The sequence below is a fragment of the Camelus ferus genome, chromosome 3 (assembly GCF_009834535.1).
Source record: "Camelus ferus isolate YT-003-E chromosome 3, BCGSAC_Cfer_1.0, whole genome shotgun sequence".
Classification (NCBI taxonomy): Eukaryota; Metazoa; Chordata; class Mammalia; order Artiodactyla; family Camelidae; genus Camelus; species Camelus ferus.
The window spans coordinates 24083713-24107225 of record NC_045698.1 but is presented as its reverse complement, the minus strand read 5'-3'; the positions used below and the strand labels follow the sequence as shown (position 1 = coordinate 24107225).

Genomic DNA, 23513 nt, shown 5'->3' with positions numbered 1-23513 from the left:
CCAGAGTGCCCTGCACCAGAGGAGGCAGGTAAGAAAAGTTCTATTGTAACTGTCTTTAGCGTGAAGCCTCATAATAAAAATCATCATCATCACCACCACAGATGTTGATCTATTTTTCTTGAATTTCACTTCAAAGATCTGTTAAGGGTAAGCATTCCTGGCATTAGTGGGAGTTTGCATCATGTAATGCAAGACAAGAAGCTGTGTGATCAACAGAGCAGGACAAGTTGAAGAATGTGACCACATTTCTGCATTAGAATTGCACAGCCAAATGAAAGCAAGATGCCGGGTCCCAAACAGTGCTCAGGAAGGCCGAGACAACAGCTCGGTAGAACAGACAGTACTCCAAGCACATATTTTATTGCTCTGTGCTGTTCCTGAAAACAGCCAGCTTGCACTTTGTCTTGCAACAGCTGGAAGTTACTGTACAAACTGCCATTGGGATTTTATTAAATATTCATCTTCAGAGATTTACAGACGTTGTCACCCAAAGTGATCCTTATACACTTCCTGGCAAGGTGATCAAACCAGTGAGCTGACTTAAAATTATAAAGAAGAATAAAACCAAGAACTTGAACAAAAGCTAAGAACTAAGAGCTCATCAAATTATATACAAGGAAATAGTGGTTGAAACGCTGCTTCTCAAAACAAGCTGTGTCCTAATGACTGAGAGAGAACAAATACCAGAATACTGGAGATCTTGTGTTGTAAGGATCTCTAACAGCATAGAAAAGAATTTTTTTAATCTATTTAAAGGGTACAACTCTTTCAAGATAAGAAAAGGAGAACTGAATAAAGAGAAAAAGGCTGGATCCCAGGATCCAAATTTTTATTAGGACCCTCTTCTCTACCTGCGTAATTGCTATGGAAATAGCTCTTCTGGGCTGTCATTTTGATAATGAAGCTGCTTAGGAAATCCAGGTTCTGCGATAACATTTAAAGGAGAGGGAGAGGGAGAGAGAGAGAGGGAGAGAGAATGAATGTGTTCTTTCACAGTTACTTTTCGATGTTAAAAAAAAGGCACATTTGTCATTTTAAGTGGTTCCATTTTACCTGAAGGAGCTTCTTGATGCATTCATGGTGGCTGTTCTTGGCTGCGAGGTGCAAAGCACTGTGTCCTAAATGGGTTTAAAAAAAAAAATGGAAGAAAAAGACCACACGTTTAAAATCTCTTATCTCTGTAATGAAGGCAACTATGAGGAAATAAACTGTTCTCCAACAGAGACAGGACTGTTACTCTTGAGAGTCAGGCCTCAGCTTCTTATCTGCAAAGTTCAGGCTGACAAAAGCAGGGCGGACACAGAGCATCCTGCCCCCTGGATAACGTTCAGGGGCCCCGCCAGCTGCTGTCCTCTTAGGGTAAGCTCCTGGCGAGCAGCTGGCAGTGGACCCAGGTCTGCAGCCCGGAAGTTCTGCTTTCAGCCGTCAGCCTGTAGGCCAAATGCCCCACATCCACAGCAGTCACCCGGCCTAGGAACCCAGCAAAGGCGGTCAGCAAGCCTGCAGAGAACATACCAAACACCCACATGAAACCCTCACTCTGACCTCTCGTTTTTCTCTCCTCCAAATGTGCACCAGATCTGTGTGGAAATTACCTGGAGTTCTCAGGTAGTCAGCATTCTTACACAGAAGAAGGGAACGAGTAATAAAAACAACGCGCTGTCCAAGCGGCATCTCGTCACATTTCCTTCACAGAACACGAGGCTGACATGAGACTCTGACGTTTCTATGGTCAGAGAACTTGAGGCAATTCTAATGCTATATACCCTGCCCTCCGTCCCCACCCCCACCTAGAGGGCTTATAGAGTTTCTTAGGGAAGCTTAGGGGAGCCGCGGTGTGGCTACCAGACCAGCAGGCTCCCAGCCCAGGGCCTTGACAAATGGCTCTTTGCTCAGCCTGGATTCTCTTCCTTCAGGATAACTATCCAGCTTGCCCTTCACCTCCCTCAGATGTCATGGAAACACTGCCTTCTGGATGAGGCCTTTTCTGACTTCTCCCCTTAAAACTCCAGTTCCTCCCCCATCCTATTTATCCCCACTCCCTGCTTCATTTCTTTGTCCTTCTTAGCAGCCAGCAGCTCCCAATACCTTTCCCACCCCACTCTTCACACACACACACACACACACACACACACACACACACACACACACACACACACGGAGCTGGCTGTTCTTCTTTCTCCACTAGAATGTAAACTCCATGAGGACAGGAATTTGTCTTGTTCCCGGCTGTGTCCCAAGTACCTACAAGCACCGATCTCATTATATACTTTTGTTAATTTGAATTAGAGGGTATGTTTATTACAAATATCTGGGGAGAGGGGCTTGGAGGGAAAGAACCAAAGTTACCACTGCCAGCCAACCCAATTCACCTAGTAAACTCTTAAATTCTGCATTTCACAAGTGATTTAGCCAAGACACCCCCAATATTAACACCTGTAAGCAACCCACATTTTGGAACAGGCTTAAAGCGCGTTTCTCAGCTGCAGGGCTACTGACGTTTTAAGCTGTGGGGGCTGTCCTACGCACTGGAGGATGCTGAGGGGCATCTCTGGCCTCCACCCAATGCATGTTCAGTTGGGACAGTCAGAAATGTCACCAGACATTGCCAAGTATCTCCTGGGTAGGTGGGAGTCACCCTTAGTTGTGAACCACTGGCTCAGAGGAACAATTTCTTTTGTATGGTGGTTCGGTCTCCAAATACTGTTTGTCTTTTCTGAATTCGTCTTTACTGTATACACTGACTGGAAATCTACTAATCATTAAAGAATCATAAGGCTAGGAAATGCCATATTTAAAATTAGAGGGTTTGAGGACCACAGTGAGCTGCACAAAAGCATGTGTAAGGTCAAAAGATCAGAGTCCTCCTTTTCTGAGATCAGACGGACTGAGTGAGGGCGAGTTGTTTAATGGGAGAACACTGAGAGGCAGGAGTTCCCTGACCGCCTCCCAAATGGATGAGGATGAGGAAGATCAGGAAGTGAAGGAAAGAGACCCTTGGGAGTAGGAAGACAAAGATCTCTTCCTTTTCCTCCTTTTACTGCAGGAGACCCCCCTCCTTTCAGGATGTATAACACATAACAGTGAGTTCAGTTACACTATGCATTAAACTGGCCTTGGCACATTAGCCTGGCCCTCAACCATCATTTATACCAGTGTTTCTAAGGACAAGCACATTCTGTGTTTTAAACAAGTGCCTTACAGTTGAACGTTTGGAACCCATCCTGATTGTAAGTAGAAGACTGTTTATGTCGTGTGTGTGACTCATTAACTTTTGTCTATAATGTGGACAAAACTCTTCTACATAAATAGCACCCACTGGAAAAAGGCACAGTTCTCCAAAGACAAGAGGGTAGGGAGGTTTAAACAACTCATCATAAAACAAACTACAGGCTTTCATTTTCACTCCAAGAGTTCTATTCATACCTGGAAGTGAGTGCTGTGTTTCTAGAGAAACAAAATTCTTTTATTTCTTGGCCTTATAATGTGTTTTCCTAACCAGGAGCACAAAAGTATTTTTCACTTAAAATAGCTCCCAAATCCAAATGATGCATCAGTCCCTGGACATTACACTGGAGTGAGATGTCCCTCACTGCTACCATTAAAACAAAATTCTCTTTCCAAATGCAACATTTTCCAGAGAGAATATATTATGTTAGTGACAGAACCTCACTATAACGAGACAGTGCTTGAGTCTGGCCCCCATTTGGCTATGGATCTGTCTGGAATATCAGGAAGTAATTTCCCTACAGGCAAATAACAGGGCAAGCCTAATTCAAGTGCATTCCGGCATAACTTTGCCTGTAAGTAAAATGACCTGCGCTATTTATAAGTCAAGAGCTGTGGGCTATTTCAAGTGGTTTAAGAATCCACAATCCTGTTATTGAAAGGACTCGAAGAAGGATGGCCCAGCCACTGAAGCCACGGAACACCTTCCTCTGAACTACCTCGGACAATAACCATTTATCCAAGGACTGAAAATCACTGGAGAAACAGAGAAGAACTAACTCACATGGTGAAGGAATTACTGATGGGACTGGGAACATGGGGACATAGTCTTCAAGTGCAGGTGATCAACTGTTAAACCAATGAGGTCGCAGGACACAAAGACATGGCTAACAACCACCAAAAGGCTAAACTTCGAGCAACTGTAGTTTCAGATCATAATATAGAGACATTTAGAAAAATAAAGAGAATTAATGATACTCAAGTAGATAAGGTTTAAAATACATCTACTAAAAAACCAAAGTTTCAGAATGCTGGATATAAACAATTAAAGAATAAATTAATTTGGTTCTCATTTAGAACTTTAAATACATTTAAATAACAGTGTTCTTAGAAATCCTCATCTTTACATCAACTTTTTATCACTGAATCACAAGACTGTTTATCCAGTTATAGTCCCAGGAGAGAGAAGATGAGAGTATAAAAGATGTTATTTCTAATAACTATTCTTACTATTAAATAAGGTTCTGAAATTATCCCATAATCTCCACAAAATAGATCTGCATAGTTTTTTTTACAGAGAATCAAAAGGGTTTTTTTGCAAGCTCATGTGTATATTTTCATGGTTTCAGGTTCTGCTGGTCATTGTATACAGTTGGCCCTTCCGACGTCCTATACACACGTGGTGACAGTAAGTAAAGGGCTATAAATCATATGGTCATTTTGGGTTTTCTTTTTTCCAAAATAAAATACAAAATCCACTTAATGGGCTATAATCTGCAGTTACATTTTAAATGACCCGTTCTCTACAGTGCCTGAGCTTTCAGATGAACAGCACCTTCTGCGTCCTCACATGGTGTCGTATCTGAGTGGGATTAGGGGCACAATGGAACAGAGGGCCACCCAGAAATCCAAACAAAAGCTAAACAAGCACCTGAAACCCTAGAAAAGAATCAGGGTTCTCAAGTTCCCCCTCCTCAGGACTCTGCATTATAACATTTCTGTAGCTCAGTTCTCACTCTCCTAGGCCTCTCTTCTTTTATGAGAAAAGAAGCTTTGGATGCAAAGGGATCAGAGAAAATCTAAGATCTGAGAGTGTGACAGAAACCGCGCATCAGCCTTCCATCTGTTTCCACCTCCCTCAACAGCACAACCTTCTACATTTTAACATCAGTGAGATCGGAGTGTCTGTCATGGGCTGGGATCGCCCTTCTGCTCACTAGTCCGGGGATGCAGGCGCAGGGGGCCGTCCTAGGCCATCAGGACCAAGGCCACACACACCCTGGATGGTGGAGCAATAGGAGGCCGGGTCCCTCAGTGTGGACTCAGAGCTACAAACCGATTTGGGACTTTCAACTGAGAGAGAAAAGTCAATCTCATTCAAGCTGCCATGTCACACTGTGTCAAATGCAACACGTTCATTAATAAAGGGAGTGTGAAAACGAATGTTTGAGGCAAGCACTGATAACAAGCAGAAGATTCTGTGCTCTTCTTCAATCTTCTGTTAATGCTTCTGTTTAATCTTCTCTTGTTCTCCTGGGTGCTAACAGCTGGCATCCCCCCCCCACCCAGCCCCCTAAAAAAGCCTAGGAATCTGGAGAAGTGATTTCTAAAGAACCAGACAGAAATGCCACATCTCACATCAGTGAAACACAAGAGCAAACAGCAATGAGAAGTGCTGGACAAATAATGCTGGTCCGGCTCAGAGAGGGCACCACGGGCTTAGGCGCGGCTTTCCCGGGCTGGCTGTCCACGTGCCTCCCGCGCTGTCCGGCAGGCGGGGCATAGGGAAGGGGGGGAACCCCCAAATCAAAACAGAAGCCCAGTTTGGGGGTTTCTTTTTCTCATTCGTACTATGAGAAGAGTTGGCGTGGTGATGGTCAAAGCTTATTTCTTTTTTTTTTTTAATGTTTATTTTTAAAGGCGTGAAACCTTTTCACAAGCCTTATGTGGAAAAGAGAATAAAGGTGATGTGGACGAAGTAGCAATAATGGTGGTAACATAGGAGCCAAACGCAGCGGGCACTCAGCGTGCTGGATGCTCCTAAGGTGCCCGCACACGTCATCTCGCTTGAGCCTCCCAGGCCATCCAAAATGCCGATTACTGAGATGCTGTATTGTTACCATACCCAAGGCCTTATCTTCTGACACTGTTCTGCTCCCAAGGCTGTAAAGCATGCACGAAGAGTCTCTGGTCAGACTGCCAAGCATTTTATGTGGGAGGAGAGTTGTTAAAAAGAGACTGATGCTAAAACCCCTTTGCTTCTGTAACTTAAATCCAATCAACAGTTTTAAAAGTAGGAAATTGTACCAATCTGACCATCCTATAGACTTTGTGGACAAAAAGAATAAAAAGGGTCACTGTAATAATATATTTTGGAAGCCGGTTTTGTTTTTCATTTTTTTCCCAGAAACTCTGCAGGGCAGTTAGATTTATTGTGGATTTTTGTGCGAGCTCTCGGTGGGTGTTGGGGTTGAGGTGACTGTATCTTAGCAATGACGTGGCAATACTTAAGGTAGGGTTACTGAAAAGACAACCCCTGTAGGAGCTGCATCATTTAATTCATCCATTCATCAAATGCTTTGGACTGAGGATGACCTCTAAAGCATGGTGACTAATGTCCTTGCCCTTTCCTTGCATTCTCGGGAGGGAGAGATGGGAGTAGGTGATACAGCCAACAGGAAGGACATGAGCAATAAAGACATCACGTTTATCTTGCTTGTTGTGACAGAAAAAAGCTTGAGAAGCGTTGTTCTAGATAACACAACAGACTTGCCACGCCTTTTTATCCAGGCTGCTTTTCCTTCTTTTGTTCTTGCATTCTCTTTGCCTGCTTTCAAGAAATCTTGAGAAGTTAGTGTCTCACTCAGAGCGAAGTGAAACAATAAGCCCGAGGACCAGAGTGCTGACCTCACCGCTAAAAATATCAGGTGAGAGGGAACTGACCGACAGCTCTGAGATGTTCTCAGCTCATAGAATGTCTGGACAATATTCTGGGGCTAGAGAGCTGTGGATTCCACCAAATTCAATCTGGGCTGAAAAAAATAGACTGCAGCAGTTCCCACTGACCAGCACGGAGAAGCACCCAGGATGTGTCTGCAGGGTCCCCTCCAGTGTTGCGTCTGGGAGAGCACGGTTATCTCAGCCCGCAAGGAAGCGGGCACGGCACTGGGGTGTCCAGGTCTCACCGCCCAATGCACCAGGTTGTCAGAAGCTGAGTTAGGGCTCTGATGGTAAACACAAACTCTACCCACATGGTTTTAGATGGCCACAAAACCCTGCTTCTTAAGAGCTTTTAGTGAAGGAAATGATAATGGTAGTGTTTTGGTGTGTGGTTTTTTTTAAAGGCAGAATGTAAAATTTATGATATAATGTGATCTCAACTATACAAAAATGTGTCAGAAAAATCTGGTAGGAAATATAGCGAAACAGTCAAATTGTTTTCTTCTTGGTAGGAGTAGAAGCAGTCTTCGGTGTTTCCCAAATTTTCTACAGTTGAGTGTGTATTAAAGAAACATTTTTTTCTCTTTAACAAAAACATAGTTGGGGGGAGAGACGTTTGGTTACAATGGAAATAACTAGGCTCCTGTCTAATCTATTTTTTAACATCAAATGCAGTGAAATAAAACTGTACTACAGCTCCAGTTTATTCATTCTAAGCAAATTCTTTTAGCTTATGATTTTCTTAGAAAAGAAGCTGTCTACTTGAATGGACGTACATCTCATCAAGGGGACTTCAGCCAATCACGCTACTCTACGCATATGCGGTATGGCTTTAAAAGTAGTAACAATAAACTTTAAAAACAAAATAACTGGGTCTCGGGATTAAAGATGACTTTAATTAGCAGCATAAATCAGTGTTTTCCTCAAGGCAGTCATTTAAGGAAACCATTCATTCTTCTGTTGGTATTCACATCTCAAAGTATTTTTTTTGGAGCTTTATGTGGCACTGCTTGAGAAAATCATCCTGTTACTTCAGTCACTCCCTATTTTTTTTTTTACCAAAAATGGTTTTACCAGTTTGACACCTCATTTACCTGACCTGACTTCAAGTGGTTCTTGGCCTGTCCTAAAAAAAACAAACCTATTCTCAAAGAATAAAGATTCCCAAACACTGAGATGATTTTTTTTAAAAAAGTGCCATAGACTTTTTGAAAACAGTTCTGAAACACAAGTTTTCCAGCCATATTTCGAGTAATAATTGCATTTTGACAATATCTGACTGATTAGTCTGCCTCCAAGATGACTGCTCTAAGGTGCCAGTATTTTGGGGGAAAGGGATAGGAATCCATTACGGACTAACGAGAAGCCTCAAGAAAGCTATGGAGTAGGCTGATTTCACATTCCAGTAAAAACTGACAAAAGCCTATCGGAAGACAAAGATTTTTAAGCACAATCAAGAAAAGCAATCAGCAGTTGCTGTGGTCTGTCAGTGTGGTCAACAGGGGCAGAATCCCAGGCTGGAGACCCTGCAGTCCCAGGGGTTCCTTCCTGGAGAACAAGGTTCACAAAAGATAACACTACATTTCTGTCTTGATCATCATTTGTTAACACTGGCTTCCGATCAGAATCACCCAGGGAGCTTCACAAAAGAAGACAACTGGTTGGAAATCTTCAGACAATAGAATCGGAATTTCCGAGGGCAGAGCTTGGATATGTGTGGGGCTGGCGTGTGTGTGTACTGTGTATTTTTTCCTTTCCCCTCTTTTCCCCCTCCCTTTCTCCCCACCAGTTCCCACGTGATTCAGGTGCGCTAAGAGCACCGTAAGGGGTGTGGACCCTGGGCAGCTGGTCCACGTGAGGATCACGGCTCCTGTCATCTCAGCCAGTTGACAAAATGAGCACCTACACAACTCACTCCATTCATCAATTCATACATGACTCGTAAAATCAAAAATTAGGGAAGATGCGTGATCCACACATATAATCTTAGAAAATAAAATTTTAAATGGAGGATAAGAAGCATCTAGTTTCCAGGTGACTAACCACATACAAGATGAAAACACCTGGAAAGGCACAAAGGGTGAATCCATGTCAGAGCCTAGTCACTGGAGGAGATGCCATGTTCTTCTCTTGGCTTAACTGTAGATTGGAAATTTTCCACAATGAATACGGATCGCTTTTGTGATAGCAACTCTTGTGCTGACCCATTGACTTAAAAAGAGATAAAGACCACCTACCGGCAGTATCTTGGGCGGTCACATCCACGCCATGTGCGACCATGACCCTGAGGCATTCCACATGTCCTTTCGTAGCAGCAAGATGAAAACTGGAAAAGAAGTAACAGAGTCTCCTTAAGATTTCCACTCTGCACAGTTCACCTCCCACAATGTTTTTGTCTCTTCATGTACAGCTTTCTCTCACTTGAGCTCCACAGCCACCTAGTGAGTAGCTATCATTATCAACCTCATTTTAAAGATGGGAAAACTGAGGCTCAAAGTGGTCTGATGATTTGCTCATTGACACTTTTTAATAAGTAATGAAGCAGGAGCCAGATCTTTGGTCCTCCAAGTTAAAGACCAGGTTTGAAAAAAGTCAGATCCAACTCGTTGTCCCTTTAGGAAAAGAACATCCAAAGAATCCCAACTAGATTCAATTCCCAAATAACGAGTAACTTAGCAACTTTTCTGGTGTTGTCTAGTGCTTTCACCAAAGTCGTTATTTTTAAGTAATATGCTCTATAAAGAGAAATTTGTCGAAGCCAAACAATGGTCAAGGTTCTTGGACAGTATCAAGGTCAAACCCATTGTTCTGTTCTAACTGAATCACAACGGTTATACGCAACTATTGTTAGGTGACTAATGTGTGCCAAGCACTTTACTACTCACTTTAATACGTTCTCTTTTCATTCTCATAACAGCCTTTTGGGGCAAGTCCCAGGACTGTCTCCATTAAATGGCAGATGTCTACCCTCAGTCAGGTGCAAACAGCAGTAAGGCAAGCCCACAGTTAGGCTCCAGGACTGAAGGACACTTGGGAGTACAAACCATGCTCGGCATGCTTGGGCTTGCCATTAATGAGGGATAACATTCAAATGCCAATCCTATCATCCCAATAGCACCCAGGGGCGAAGGGCACTCTGCAGGCAGAAGGAAAGCACAATTCTACTGGCTGTTCAGACTCAAGAGGCTGAGAAGTGAAAACCATGGGACGGTCTCCACTAGGGAGGTCTTCCCTCTTCTGAGTCTCCTTCCTAGAGATAGAAGTTCATGAGCCTTCTCCTCCTGCCTTGGTTCCGTCTTAGGGCATTATCTTCTCAGGACACTTGCCGTGCAGGACCTCAGTGTCGGTCCCTGTGAACTAATATCCAGACAGTATTTTTTCACAGGACAGGACCTTTCACTGGGGCCCAGGGTCACTCACACCCAAGCAGCAAATCCAAGAGCTAAAGCCATTCAAACCCAAGTCAGCTAGACCCCACACCTCTGCTCCGGGGAACTAGGCTGAGTGAAGGTGGGCAGGTCAGCAAATGGGGATACTTCAGTTCTGGCTGCAAATCAGCCATCCATTGGCTGTGTGTCTTTGGGAAGTCAGTTTGACCTCTCTGAGCCTAGATTTCCTCCATGGTAAAGCGTGGGGATTGAATCAGGCAATATCCAATGTTCCCTCCAGTGCTAACATTGTACTTTTTTAGCTTAGCTGGCTCTTGTCCCACCAACTATTTCTGCATTTGTACAGCAATTTGTGTGCAATGTTTCTTCACAGTCAAAGTCCACTTGGTAGGTGATTACACATTACGGTGAAACTTCAATCATATAGAAGAACTCGGGAATGTGGGGTCTTATAAATGGAATCCCTGATTAAATACGGCTTAACCAAAAGAACCTCCCTAAAAGACAGTACAATAATACCTCTGTTTTTAGCATCATTGGGATAACTTCATTGTACAGTAAGTAAAGTTCGTCTTTAAATAGTCAATCGTTTGGTTGTAGTGGAAGATTTCTAAAATTTTCCCAGCCTTAGTTAAGTATGTGTCATGTAATTTAATTGTTCTTGAGGATGTGAAGTCACCACTAAGAGCCCCAGTGACTGAACTGTGCTTTCAAGGCTATTAACCTAAATCTCCCGGATGACTGAGTGCTAACATTTATTAATATTAGTCTTCTTTTCTTCATGTCTATGTGTTTGCTTCCAAGCTGTTCACCCTGCTGCCTCCTGTGACCAGGGGGAACTCAATCAAAACGATCTGAACACGAGGACAGCCACATCCTCTGCTAGAGAGAACAGTACCAGGATGAGAAATCAGCACGTGCACACACGTGCACACACACAATGTATGAGTGTGTATACACAGAGGACTCTTGACTGGTGTTAAACACGTATAAAACAGCTACATGTATCGTAATTGTAAAGCCTGCTAAAGCTTCCCAGATGGAACGTGCCCCTTTCACTTTTGTGCTAAAGAAACACAACATGACCAGAGGCCCCAAAGCCTCCTCCTGTGCTCCTGCTAGCCCCTCAGAAGCTCTCCAGCTGCCCCTTCTACTTACGGTTCGTAACCCTCCCCACGTGATATTTATATTTTTCCTTCTCTGAGGCTTCTCAGATTAACTCTGGAGTGCACACTATATTTACAGAGGATTGAAACTGCAGACTCATGTGACAATGAAGCATTCCTATAGGCTACTACTGCACACTGATAAATCTGGTCTGGTGAACTTGACATGCTAGTCATGAACGACTTGGGAGCTGGAGGATTTCTGGATCATTATTTGGAAGGTCAGTGATCACTACGGGGCAAGAGAAGTGAGGTGTTAGGAAGTTGGACTCAATATCCAACCCAATCCAGTGAAAGTTTCTTAAACATTGCTTTTTAAAATGAAATCCCTCAAATCAACCTATATCAACCCATTTCTGATGGCTATAACACACTTCAACTATGGCCTTGCTGCATGCTTTAACAATTTGTGTGTGTGTGTGTGTGTGTGTGTGTGTGCGCGCGCGCGCGTGCGCGCACGCACGAGACTTTATTTTGCCCTCTCTCGAGTTTAGATCAGGAAGTGGGAAGTGATTTTTCCTTTATTCTGAGAACTCTCTAACTTTTCTCCTGCAGAGTATTGTATTCTGCTGAGAAGAGAGAAGGAGGGTCTTTTCCCATTTCATAGTTTTATCCTCCTATATTTTACCTAAAACTTCAGCGCTCACTGTTTTTAAAGATAAAATGAACAAGTATAAATACAAGTAATTAGAAACAGCTGATTGTAAGGACAGCTATTCATGCCTGTAATTTTACACTGAGTATCTAATATCCTATTGTTACCTAACAAAATCACTCTCAGTGGATGTGATTCAATTAAACATATTATTATTTCAAGATGTTTTTCAAAGATGATTCACGTCCAGGTGTTTGCTACATTCTAAAGTCACATAAAAGTTGCTGTTCTACTGTCTAAGCTACGTGGGCATGAAGATGGGCCAAAAGAGCAGGAAAGAGAAGATCTGGTCATTTTACCCAGAAGTCTCTCATTCATTTTTCCAGACAGACAAAGAACTCCATCATCATTCTTTCTCTCCAAGTATGCATTTCCGGGAAACAGGAGCAAAGCCAAGAAAGATGATGTGTCAAGTCTGCTCTCAGGGGATATGATTCACTACGCTGTGCATCTGTGCATCGTCTGTTTGCCCTGCCACCTTGACCTCTGGGTCTGTGGCCCTGGAGGCAGACTGGACAGGCAGACTGGGCTGTATCCGGTGAGCTGCCTTGTCCTTTGGCTTCTGGTTGGGTTCGACCAATGGGAGGCACTTACGCGAGATAGGAGAGGAGTATAAAGAGGTCGGGGCATTATCCCCTCCGCTCCCTCCCTGCCGGCCACACGTTGCCCACGGCTGCCTTCCTCCCTCTGCTTCCGCGGTGAAGTTCACAGTTCTGTGGGCCAGCTCCTCCAGAGCCACAGCTGCCGCTCTTTCTGGGTTTTGGTAACTGATCTCTCTCCTGGCCTCTTCAGGTGTGGGTGGTGCTGGTGGTGAAATACATTCCCCTTGTTACTAGCCAGGGCTGCTTTCCCAGCCTTGCTGGTTTACTCTGCCCACAAGTTTGTAAATAGTTCCTTTCTTAAGTGCTCATCAATTATCCTCTTTGAGAGTGCTACCTGCTGGGAACTTGGATGACATCAGAGTTAGGTACTTTGTGTGTGATCATCCACAGATGAACTCTTAGGTTCCTGTGGATATTGTCTGACTGAATCACCAAAAGGCCAAATTCAGCCTTTAAAAATTTTTTTTGATTAGAGAAGATGGTGGAGGAGGAAGACCCTAAGCTCACCTCCTCCCACAGGCACATGAAAATTACAACTATTTACAGAACAGCTATCAATGAAAGATGAGAAGACTAATAGAAAAGATCTTCTACAGCCAAAGATATAAAGATGAAACCACAACGAGACAGGAAGGGCGGAGATCGGTATAGTCAAGACCCACACCCCAGGTGGGCAACCCACAAATGGGAGGATAATTACAATTGCAAAGGTTCTCACCAAGGAGTGAGGGGTCCAAGCCCCAGATTGGGTTCCCCAGCCCAGAGGCCCTGCACCAGGAAGACAAGCCCCCAGAATGTTTGACTTTGAAGGCCAGTGGGGCTTAGTTTCAGGAGAGCCAGAGGGCTGTGGGAAAGACAGATCCAGTCTTAAAGGGTACACACAAAATCCCCCATGCTCTGGGACCCAGGGCAGAAGTAGTCATTTGAAAGAAGCCTGGGTCAGACCCACTGCTGATCTTGGGGAGCCCCCTGGAGAAGCAGGAGGTGATGAGCTTATCCCGGGGACAGACACTGGCCATGTATACCCACATTTATATGGTCAATTAATTACTCTATGAGAAAGGAGGCAATATACACTGGGGAAAGACAGACTCTTCAACAAATGGTGCTGGGGAAATTGGACAGCTACATGCAAAAGAATCGGTCTAGACGACTTGTCCACACCACATACAAAATGCAGCTCAAACTGGATTAAACACTGAAATGTAAGACCTGACACTATAAAACTTCTAGAAGAAAACATAGGCGTGCTCTTTGATGTCCATCTTAGCAATATTTTTTGGATATGTCTCTTCAGGGAAGGGAAACAAAAGCAAAAATAAACAAATGGGACCTCATCAAACTAAAAAAACTTTTAGAGCAAAGAGAGCTATCAGCAAAACAAAAAGGCCATCTATGGAATGAAAGAAGATATTTGCCAACAATATATCTGATAAGGGGTTAATATTCAAAATATAAAAAGAACTCATACAATTCAATTAAAAAAAAAACCATGAAAAATGGGCAGAGGATCTGAATAGACATTTTTCCAAAGAAGACATACAGGTGGCCAATAAGCACATGAAAAGATGTTCAACATTACTCATTAGGAAAATGCAAATCAAGCCCACAATGTGATATCACCTCACACCTGTCAGAATGGCTATTATCAAAATGACAACAAACAACAAATATTGGCAAGGATGTGGAACAAAGGAAACCCTAGTACACTGTTGGTGGGAATGTAAATTGGTGCAGCCTCTATGTAAAACAGTATGGCGATTCCTCAAAAAATTAAAAATATAACTACCACTCCTGGGTATTTATCCGAAGAAAGTAAAAATACTAATTAGAAAAGATACATGTAGCCTTATGTTCATTGCAGCATTATCTGTAATAGCCAAGATATGGAAGCATCATCAGTACCCATCAATAGATGAATGTGATATATATACATAAATATACACACAATGGAATATTACTCAGCCATAAAAAAGAATGAACTCTTGCCATTTGCTTCAACATGCACGAACTTACAGGGTATTATGCTAAGTTAACTCAGAGGGAGACAAATGCTGTATGATTTCACTTGTATGTGAAATCTAAAAAAACAAATGAACAAACAAAACAGGAAGAGAGTTACAGATACAGAGAACAAACGGGGTTGCCAGAGGAGAGGGGGTGGAGGAGGAAAGAAATAGGTGAGGGAGATTGAGGTACAAACTTCCAGTTGTAAAATAAAAGATGAGTTATGGATATGAAATGTACAGTGTAGGGAATATAGTCAATAACTATGTAATATCTTTGGTGACATATTGTAACTAGATTTATCATTGTGATCATTTTGGAATGTATACAAATATCAAATCACCATGTTGTATAACAAGAACTAACACAGTGTTGTAGGTATAATATACTTCAAAAACAAATGAACAAACAAACTCATAGAAAAAGAGATCAGATGTGTGGTTACCAGAGGCAGGCGGTTTGGGGGAAGGGGAACTGGATGAAGGCCATTAAAAGGTACAAACTTCCAGTTTAAAAAAAAGTATCAGACAACTAGATATTTTGACTTCTTAGTTGTTCTATTCCTATGATTTTTTTAAAGTTAATTCAGGCCACGAGTAATAACATTACAAAGAAGTGTATTAAAATATTGGCCAAGGGAAAAGAACTATTTAGGAGTAGAGGATAAAGAATTAAACATGATCTTTTTTTAGTTTAAAGGAAAAAAAAAAACCACCAACAACTCAAGGTCACAGATTTTATCTATAAATTCACCCTCTCTACCCTTCCCCACCACAGCTGGATTATTTTGAGGCAAACCTCACGTATCATATTTCATCTCTAAATTTTTCTACATGTATATTTAAAGGATAAGCACTTTAAAAAGTAGAGATAAGAGTGCAATGAAATGCTTTGTATCCAACCATGTCTAACTTCAGTAAGAACAACCTTGTTTCATCTACACCCTTACCAACCATTACTATTTTGAAGCAAATCTCGTGTCCTATCATTCCATTCATAAATATTTCAGTATGTGTTTCTAAAATAAAATCACTCTCTAGAAAAATGTAATAACAATACTATTATCACACCTGAAAAATTTTAACAATTCTTCAATAGTGCCAAATATTCAGGCATCAGTATTCATGTTTCCAACTGTTTCATAAATGTCATCACTTTTAAATAGTTTACGTGAATCAAAATTTCCAAAAGGTCAGTTAATAATGTTCCCTCTTTCTTTTTTGGTGCCTGTAATTTCTTTTCTGAAAAAGCCATGTGTCTAGGCCTGTAGCATCTTCAGTATCTGTATTTTTCTGTATCTCCCTCCCCACAGTATCTTTTAACATGTTCCTCATGCCTCTATGTGTCCTGCAAACTTGTAGTCAGACCTAGAGCCTTGGTTTGATACAGGTTCCATTTTTTGGCAAGGCTGCTTCGTAAGTGGCACCTTGTACTTCCACTGGAGACACACAATATCTAGCTGTCTCTCTTTCAGTGATGTTCACCACCACTGAGCATCACCACTTGGATTCAATCCTTCCATCTGGGGTTTGAAAATGGTGACATTCTAATCTATTATTTCTTTTCTATTCATTGGCTGGAATTCTTCTAGAGGAAAATAAAAAATACCTTCAATGACAATTTAGTTTTCCTGAAATATAGTTCATACAGGAAAGAGAAATATCTGACCTTTTACTTTTGTGCAAATTTTTGTAAGATTGAGTTGGTTCCTTTGCACCCTCTAAAGGAGGGAGACCCATGTGAGGGAAGGAGGATTAATACATGTAAGTTAAATATATGTAAATGTATGCATGATACTCAACCAGTTCTATAGTTTTTTTTGCAGACAAATTTAAGCAGTTTCACCATTGTACATCCCAGTAACAAGCACACGTCATATCCACTGCGATAAAAAAAAATTTTCAACGCTGCTTTCAGTTGGCTTGTCTGCTTAAGATATTTGGGCATTTTGGCTAAAATGCTTTCATGGCAGAATGTGTCAAATTCCTTTAATTATACAGAATATGATAAGTGACTTCAAAAGTGTTTTCTGATATAGTGTTAGGCCAAGGTAAGAGCCAGTTGGAAAGGTTTAAGATACACCACTCCAAAGATAAGAAAAACAACTGACAAATAAGAGCCGGCACTCAGTCTACAATGCTCCATGATGCAAAAAAGAAATGCGATAATTCAGATTTTAAACAGTGAATTTGGTCTTGAAAAAAATAACAAATACCCCATTCACAACACATATGGGAACACACAGCTGTGCATACTATAACCAGCTGTTTTAAAACTGGGAAAGCCTTTAAAAGCTCTATGGACACATCCTGTGGAATAACACAGGTTCTTCAGTAATAAAGCAGAAGTAAAAGAAGGTCCAGTAAAATCTTCAGTACCACAGACTATATTCTATATAAATACTGTGAACTACTCTATGCAATATATAAATATACCACCCTATACTGTGTTCTACTATTAAAAAAATCTGTAGGCTAACTGTGAAAAACAGTATGGAAGCTTCTCAAAAAACTAAAAATAGAACCACCATATGACCCAGCAATTCCACTCCTTGGTACCTATCCAAAAAAACAAAAACGAAAATTTAATTAGAAAAGATACAAGCATCCTAATGTTCATAGCAGCATTACTTCCAATTGCCCACATATGGAAGCAACCCAAGTGTCCATCAACAGATGAATGGATTAAGGAGATGTAGTATATACACTTACAACAGAAACTACTCAGCCATAAAAAGGAATGAAATTTTGCCATTTGCAGTAACATGGATAAACATTTGGAGGGTATTATCCTAAGTGAAACAAGTCAGAGAAAAATACTGTATGATACTCCCTCATTTGCGGAATCTAAAAAACATAACAAACTAGTGAATATAACAAAAAAGAGCAGACTCACAGACAGAGAACAAATTAGTGGTTACCAGCGGGGAGAGGAAAGGGGGAAGGGGCAATATAAGGGTAGAGGATAAAGAGGGACAAATTATTATGTCTAAAATAAGCCTCAAGGATATATTATACAACATGGGGAATATAGACAATATTTTATAACAACTATAAGTGGAATATAACCTTTAAAAATTGTGAATCACTATATTGTACACCTGTAACTTATATAATATTGTACAGCAACTATACTTCAATAAAAAATTAATTTAAAAATTAGCATAAAGTGGCTAGTGAACAAAATCTGTGGGCTAGACTTAGAGAAAATATAAAGTAAGAAAATAACCATCAAGACATCCAGTTACTTTGGTGACTGTTGATCACTCTGATACTCAGAGTATCCTATCTTATTTAATCATCTATCATCGCTATAGAATTTTAGTCAGAAAATCATTTTACTGCTTAGGACAAAACATCTATTATCTGAGTTTGCTCAACCAGTTACCACATAAAAGAAAACCCAAAGGGTCAGTGTACTGTTTCAGCTTTGTCTTATTTTTAAGAAAGCTGTATAAATGTAGAAGAAATAAGGCACAAACCGGACAAGGAGACAACTCTGTCAGCAAGTCCCTAACAAGCCATCTCCTTCCCAGCACAGCGGCACTTTTACAGTCAATCTACTGACCTTGCACATGAACTCAACCAACCACCACCGAACAAGCTGGATCATTTTGTCAGTTCTCCTTCGGCTGCTGGAAGATAAAGGCCCATCTTTTCTTTCTCATCCCCCAGCCCTGCGCCTGGAGGAAACTCTTAATCAGGAGTGGAGTAAATTCCATTCAGCAGAAGGGCAAGGTGGGAAAATTAAATTGTTATTTTTTGTGTGCATATTTAATTTGGATAGCCAGTCATTTTTAAGGCTTTTAACATCAGCAAATCTGGTCCTTATTCCAAATTTCCATGATTTTGAAAAATTAAGCAAAACTCCCAACCTTGCATTTTATTAAAGCTTAGAGGAAGGACAAACACACGTAGTCAGATGAGAAAGTGTAACAAGAAGTGAGATACTAGGGAGGCAATACATATAATTTTTTAAGGGCTCAGACTAACCGTGTTTGAATCTGCACTTTGCCGCTTACACAACAAAGTACTGAATATAACAAACAAACAAAAAAAAAAGAGCAGACTCACAGAGAACAAAGTAGTGGTTACCAGCAGGGAGAGGGAAGGGGGAAGGGGCAAAACAGGGGTAAGGAATAAATAAGTGCAAACTATTATTAGGTATAAAAAAACTATAAGGATATATTGGACAACATGGGGAATATAGCCAATATTTTATAATAATTTTAAATGAAACATGACCTTTAAAAATTTTGAATCACTATATTGTACACCTGTAACTTACATAACATTGTACAGCAATTATACTTCAGTTTAAAAAATTAATTAATTAAATGCAATCTTGGGCAAGAGCTCTCTGCATCTCAGTTTCCGCATCTGTAAAATGGGCTGTGAGGAATAAATGAGCTATATGTAAAAGCACTTAGCAACATGTGAAGCATGTAGTAAATACCCGAGAAAATTGTTAGAGCCTCACCAACACAAGGCAAGGCACAGTCCCCGACATGCTGCTTAATAAAGGGATTTGTCTCAAGTGTTCAGAAGAGACAGGCTAGCAGAAGTTAGGTCAGAACCACCACTGCTTAAGACATGAAGAAAGAAGGAAAGAAAAGAGGAGGAGGAAAGCAAGAAGAAAGCAAGAAAGTTGACGACAGCCGCAGATGATAAAAAAACAACAAAAAACCCCCCATCCAACCATCCAGGACCAGCTTTGTCAATTGCTCACACTTGAGCTGCTAACATCCTGGCACCTTTCAAGACATGATAATCCCCAAAGCAGGGTTTGGCAGCAACAAGTCATTAGCATTTAGCCTCTGAACGTGAAAGAGCAGCAGAGCCAACTTGAATAAGATACTCAAGTGGAAAGTTGGCCTTGGTCGAGTGGGAAAGCAGGATTAGTCACTGACAGGACCTGGGTTTGTAAGTGACAGTGAGTAGGTTTCCTTTCTTATGTAGTGACTGAGAAACGAAGGCATCCTCAGGGCGGCAGTCCAGGTGACCAATGGGTGCTGGCCTGCACTGCAGGTGGGCACCTGTCGGGGGGAGGGGGCTCAGGCCAGAGAGCAGACAGCGCCCCAGGTCACCACACAAGTAACTGAAGAGCATGGTTGGTGACGTCTAATGGCCTGTGTCCTGGGGAGCTGGTAAAAGAACACACCTCCAGATAAATAGAGTTTGCAGATGGGGGTGAGGTGAGCAGGCAAAGCAGTAGGCTGATTAACCACCCCCCTCGCCCCAAAACATAAAGATTATTTTAACAACGTTAATTCTAGGGCATTGGAACTAACCCAAGTATGGGAAAATTTGGATATTTCTATAGTTGTATTTTTATACACTGTTGTAGCTAAATATATTAATTCACTCTTATTTACTATGATACAGACACTGTTCTAAGCACTGAGAAGCACATGGCGAGTAAAACAAAGCCCTCCTGGATCTTGGCTTTTAGTAAGAAGACTAAAGATGAAACAGTGGTCCTCAACTGGGGGTGTTTTGCCCCACCAAGGGGACAGCTGGCAACATCTGGGGACATTTTTGATTATCCACAAGGTGGAGGTTGAGCAGATTCTACTGGCGTCTAATGTGTAGAGACCAGAGACCGCTAAACATCCTACAATGCACAGGATAGCCCCCCCAACAACAGAAATCCTCTGACGAGTCGACAATGTCAATAATATCAACATGTCAAAACGGCAATAGTGCCCAGGTTGAGAATTTGAGATAAACCATCAAAAACAAATGCACGACATAATTCTATTAAAACAAATTAAAGGCTGAAGAAACAAAGTGAGCAGATTCCAACCTTTTCATTGAGATATATTTTATGGCATGTGAGGTTACCGTTTTCAAATGTGTCTTTAGTATAGTCACAAACTTCTGCAGCCACACATCACTAATTCCAGGACATTTCCATTGATTTAAAAAAATCCTCATCCCCTTTAGTATCCACTCCCCATTCCCATGCCTGCCCTTGGCAATCACTAATTTACTTTCTGTCTCTATGGATTTGCCTATTCTGGACATTTCATCAAGATGGAATCATACATACGTGGTCTTCTGTGTTTGGCTTCTTTTATGTGGCATTTATGTGAACAAGGTTCATCCATGTTGTAGGAGGTACCAGGATATCATTCCTGCCACTGGGTGAACAGATCACATTTCATCTATCCGTTCATTGGTTATGGGCACTGGTTTGTTTCTACTTTTTGGCTATTATGAATAATGCTGCTTAAACATTTGTGGCTGAGTGCTTGTGCGCACACCTGTTTCCAATTCTAGTGGGTACAGACCTGGAAGTGAAATTGCCAAGCACTAATGTAATCATGCTTAATTCTTTAAGGAAATGCTAAATTCCTTCCTAAAGCTGCTGTTCCATTTTACATGCCCAGCAACAACATGAAGGCTCCAACTTGTCCACATCCTAGCCAAGACTTGTTACTGTCTGGCAAATTTTAATTTAAGAGGTGAGAATTTTAATTACACCCACAGAAGAAACATGTAAGTCTTTCTTAATGAACCCTTTGAGGTAGTTATTTCAGTTAATTATAAGCTGAAAGCTCCCCTCAGAGGAATACAAGCGTGAATGCAAAATAAATTCAGAACATCCTTTGGCTTTGTCTCTTTTTGGGCTATTCATCCCAATTAAACAGTGCGCCTTCTCCTTTTAAAGACAAGAAATGTCATTCGAGAGTCTACAGCAATACATTCTAGGAGAGATTCTATGGGCTTGTTTATATCTCCACTTAGACAGGTCAAGAATTCAGTGGAGGAGGGACGGGTATAAAAACCTTTATCCACTCCTCTACCAGGCCCAGTGACAGGGACTCTCTTCACTGCCCAGGGAAACAGCAGGATGGCTGGATTCTAGTGCAGACAAAGAGGCAGCACTTCACCAGCCCAAGTCTCGGATACTCAGAGTGGTCCAGGGTCCAGGAGCCCGTGAGAAAGGCAGGCTCTCAGACTCCCCTCCACATCTGCTGAATCAGAAGCTGTGTTTTACGTTTCCCAGCTGATTCACAAGCATGTTAAAGTTTGAGAAGCACAGCTCTAAACGCAGGACGAGGTGAGAGCCTCACACCGTCATTTTCACCAGGTACCTCTTGTTTCAAAGTTCTTCTGCGAACACAGTCCCCTTAGCCTTGAGAGCAGTCTTGTGGGTGTGTTCCACAAAAAAGGACTCTGCGCTGTTTTAAGTTTCACTATGATGGGAAGTGTTTCTCTTTGCTTATGAAACTCAGCTGGGCCCTTTCACAGAGGGGTAACTAAAAGGCACCCATACAGCAGCCTGAAGATTTACATCAGGCTCCTTTGATCCCTCTGCTGCTGATGGAGATTTGGAATTTCTCTGCTTTTATCGCTTGGAAAGTTCCCAAGGTTTCTGTGATTAAGTTTTGTGGCTCCCAAACTCCCCTCCCCCTTTCTTATTCCCTCTCCTCTTCCCTCCATCCCTCCCCTGCCCTCCTCCTCCCTCTCCTTGTGCCCTGCCCTCCAGCCCCTAAGAAAAGACCAACTCAATGAGGGTCCCCAGATAGTAGCAGGGAAGCAGCCTGAAGGCACAGAGGAAGAACCCGCATAAAGAGAGCGGGGAGCCCGGGAGGCCAGGGTACCACGGATGGGTTTGCTGCCTTGTTGCTGTTCCATCCTGGCTGGGGTGCTTAACTTCACTTCCCTCACCTCTAAACCAAGTTTGGGCAACTAAAAAACATCCACATCCTTCAAATGCCAGCTTTATCTGCTGAAACACAACGCACCAGATATGTTTCAATTCATTACGTCCCCCAGCCAGCTCTGGGAGGGGTCATTAGTATCATCCCCATGTTACAGCGGAGGAAGCGGAGGCACAGAGAAGTTGAAATAAGCCTGCCCAAAGTCCCAGAACTATTAAGCAGGGGAGCCTGGATTCTGACCGAGGCTTTCTGCCTGCAGAGTTGACCCTTCACCACCGCGCTGAGAAACTGCACCATTTGTTAAAATCACTCTGCAAAGTGTGGAACGCTGTATAATATAAGGTACTGGCTGTGCCGCTTTTTAAGAAATAAAGTTTACACTAAAAGAATGGAAGTATTTGGCCAAAAAGCAAATACAGGCTTCTCACGGGGCAGATTAGGGTTGCCAGTGGTCTCAAGCAGAGAGGAATGCAATCTGAGCAGGAAAGCAAACGGAGCCTACAACAGAGGTTTCATTTCCTACCAAACCGCTCAGCGAAGTTGTGCAAACCTTCCCGAATTCAATGCCTTGGGACAAGGTCAGGATATTACTCAAGGCTGTCAACCCTACGGGCATTTGAACTGCTGCTGTTCAAAAGCCCATGAGTGATGGCCTGGAAAGTTCTCCTATCTTTCGAAGTAATAACAAACACAATTCTTCTGGTTTCTGATTGCCAGCTGAAATATACATAGGGAGGAAATACAAACTCACAAGGCTACTTTAAGAAGCTTGGATTTTTGAGGTGTATTCATTCATAGAAACCTTCACTCAAACCAAACTTTCTTGCACCTTCATGAGCATCCCAGGTCCTGACACCAACAGCCTCATGGGGTCAGGATGCAACAGGGTGGCTATCAACTCTCCAGTCCCTTCCATCGCCCCTGCAACCAATTTCCACCCCCCTCCAAATCTAGCAAGCCACAGAGAGAAGACTGTCCATCAAATCCTACAGGCAGTAGAGTTTTAGAAGGTTCCAGAAGGATAAACTGGCCTAACATCCTCCTTTCACAGATGAAGACACTGAGGCCCAGAGAGGTTAGGAAATGTGTAAAAGATCAGGACTTGAATTCACTGCCCTGACTCTAAGAGTAGTTCCT

General features: G+C 42.1%; 1 protein-coding gene across 7 annotated transcripts in view; it reads right to left on the bottom strand.

Moving 5' to 3' along the window:
- RAI14 (retinoic acid induced 14) overlaps nt 1-23513 on the bottom strand; it is a 139584-nt gene that overhangs the window by 22452 nt on the left and 93619 nt on the right. For all 7 annotated transcript variants that reach the window (XM_032470813.1, XM_032470828.1, XM_032470833.1 and 4 more), the window contains 2 exons: nt 9126-9214; nt 1054-1118 (listed from right to left, as the gene is read on the bottom strand). In XM_032470813.1, the coding sequence (XP_032326704.1) occupies nt 1054-1118; nt 9126-9214 (154 nt within the window). The remainder of the gene's footprint in view (nt 1-1053; nt 1119-9125; nt 9215-23513) is intronic.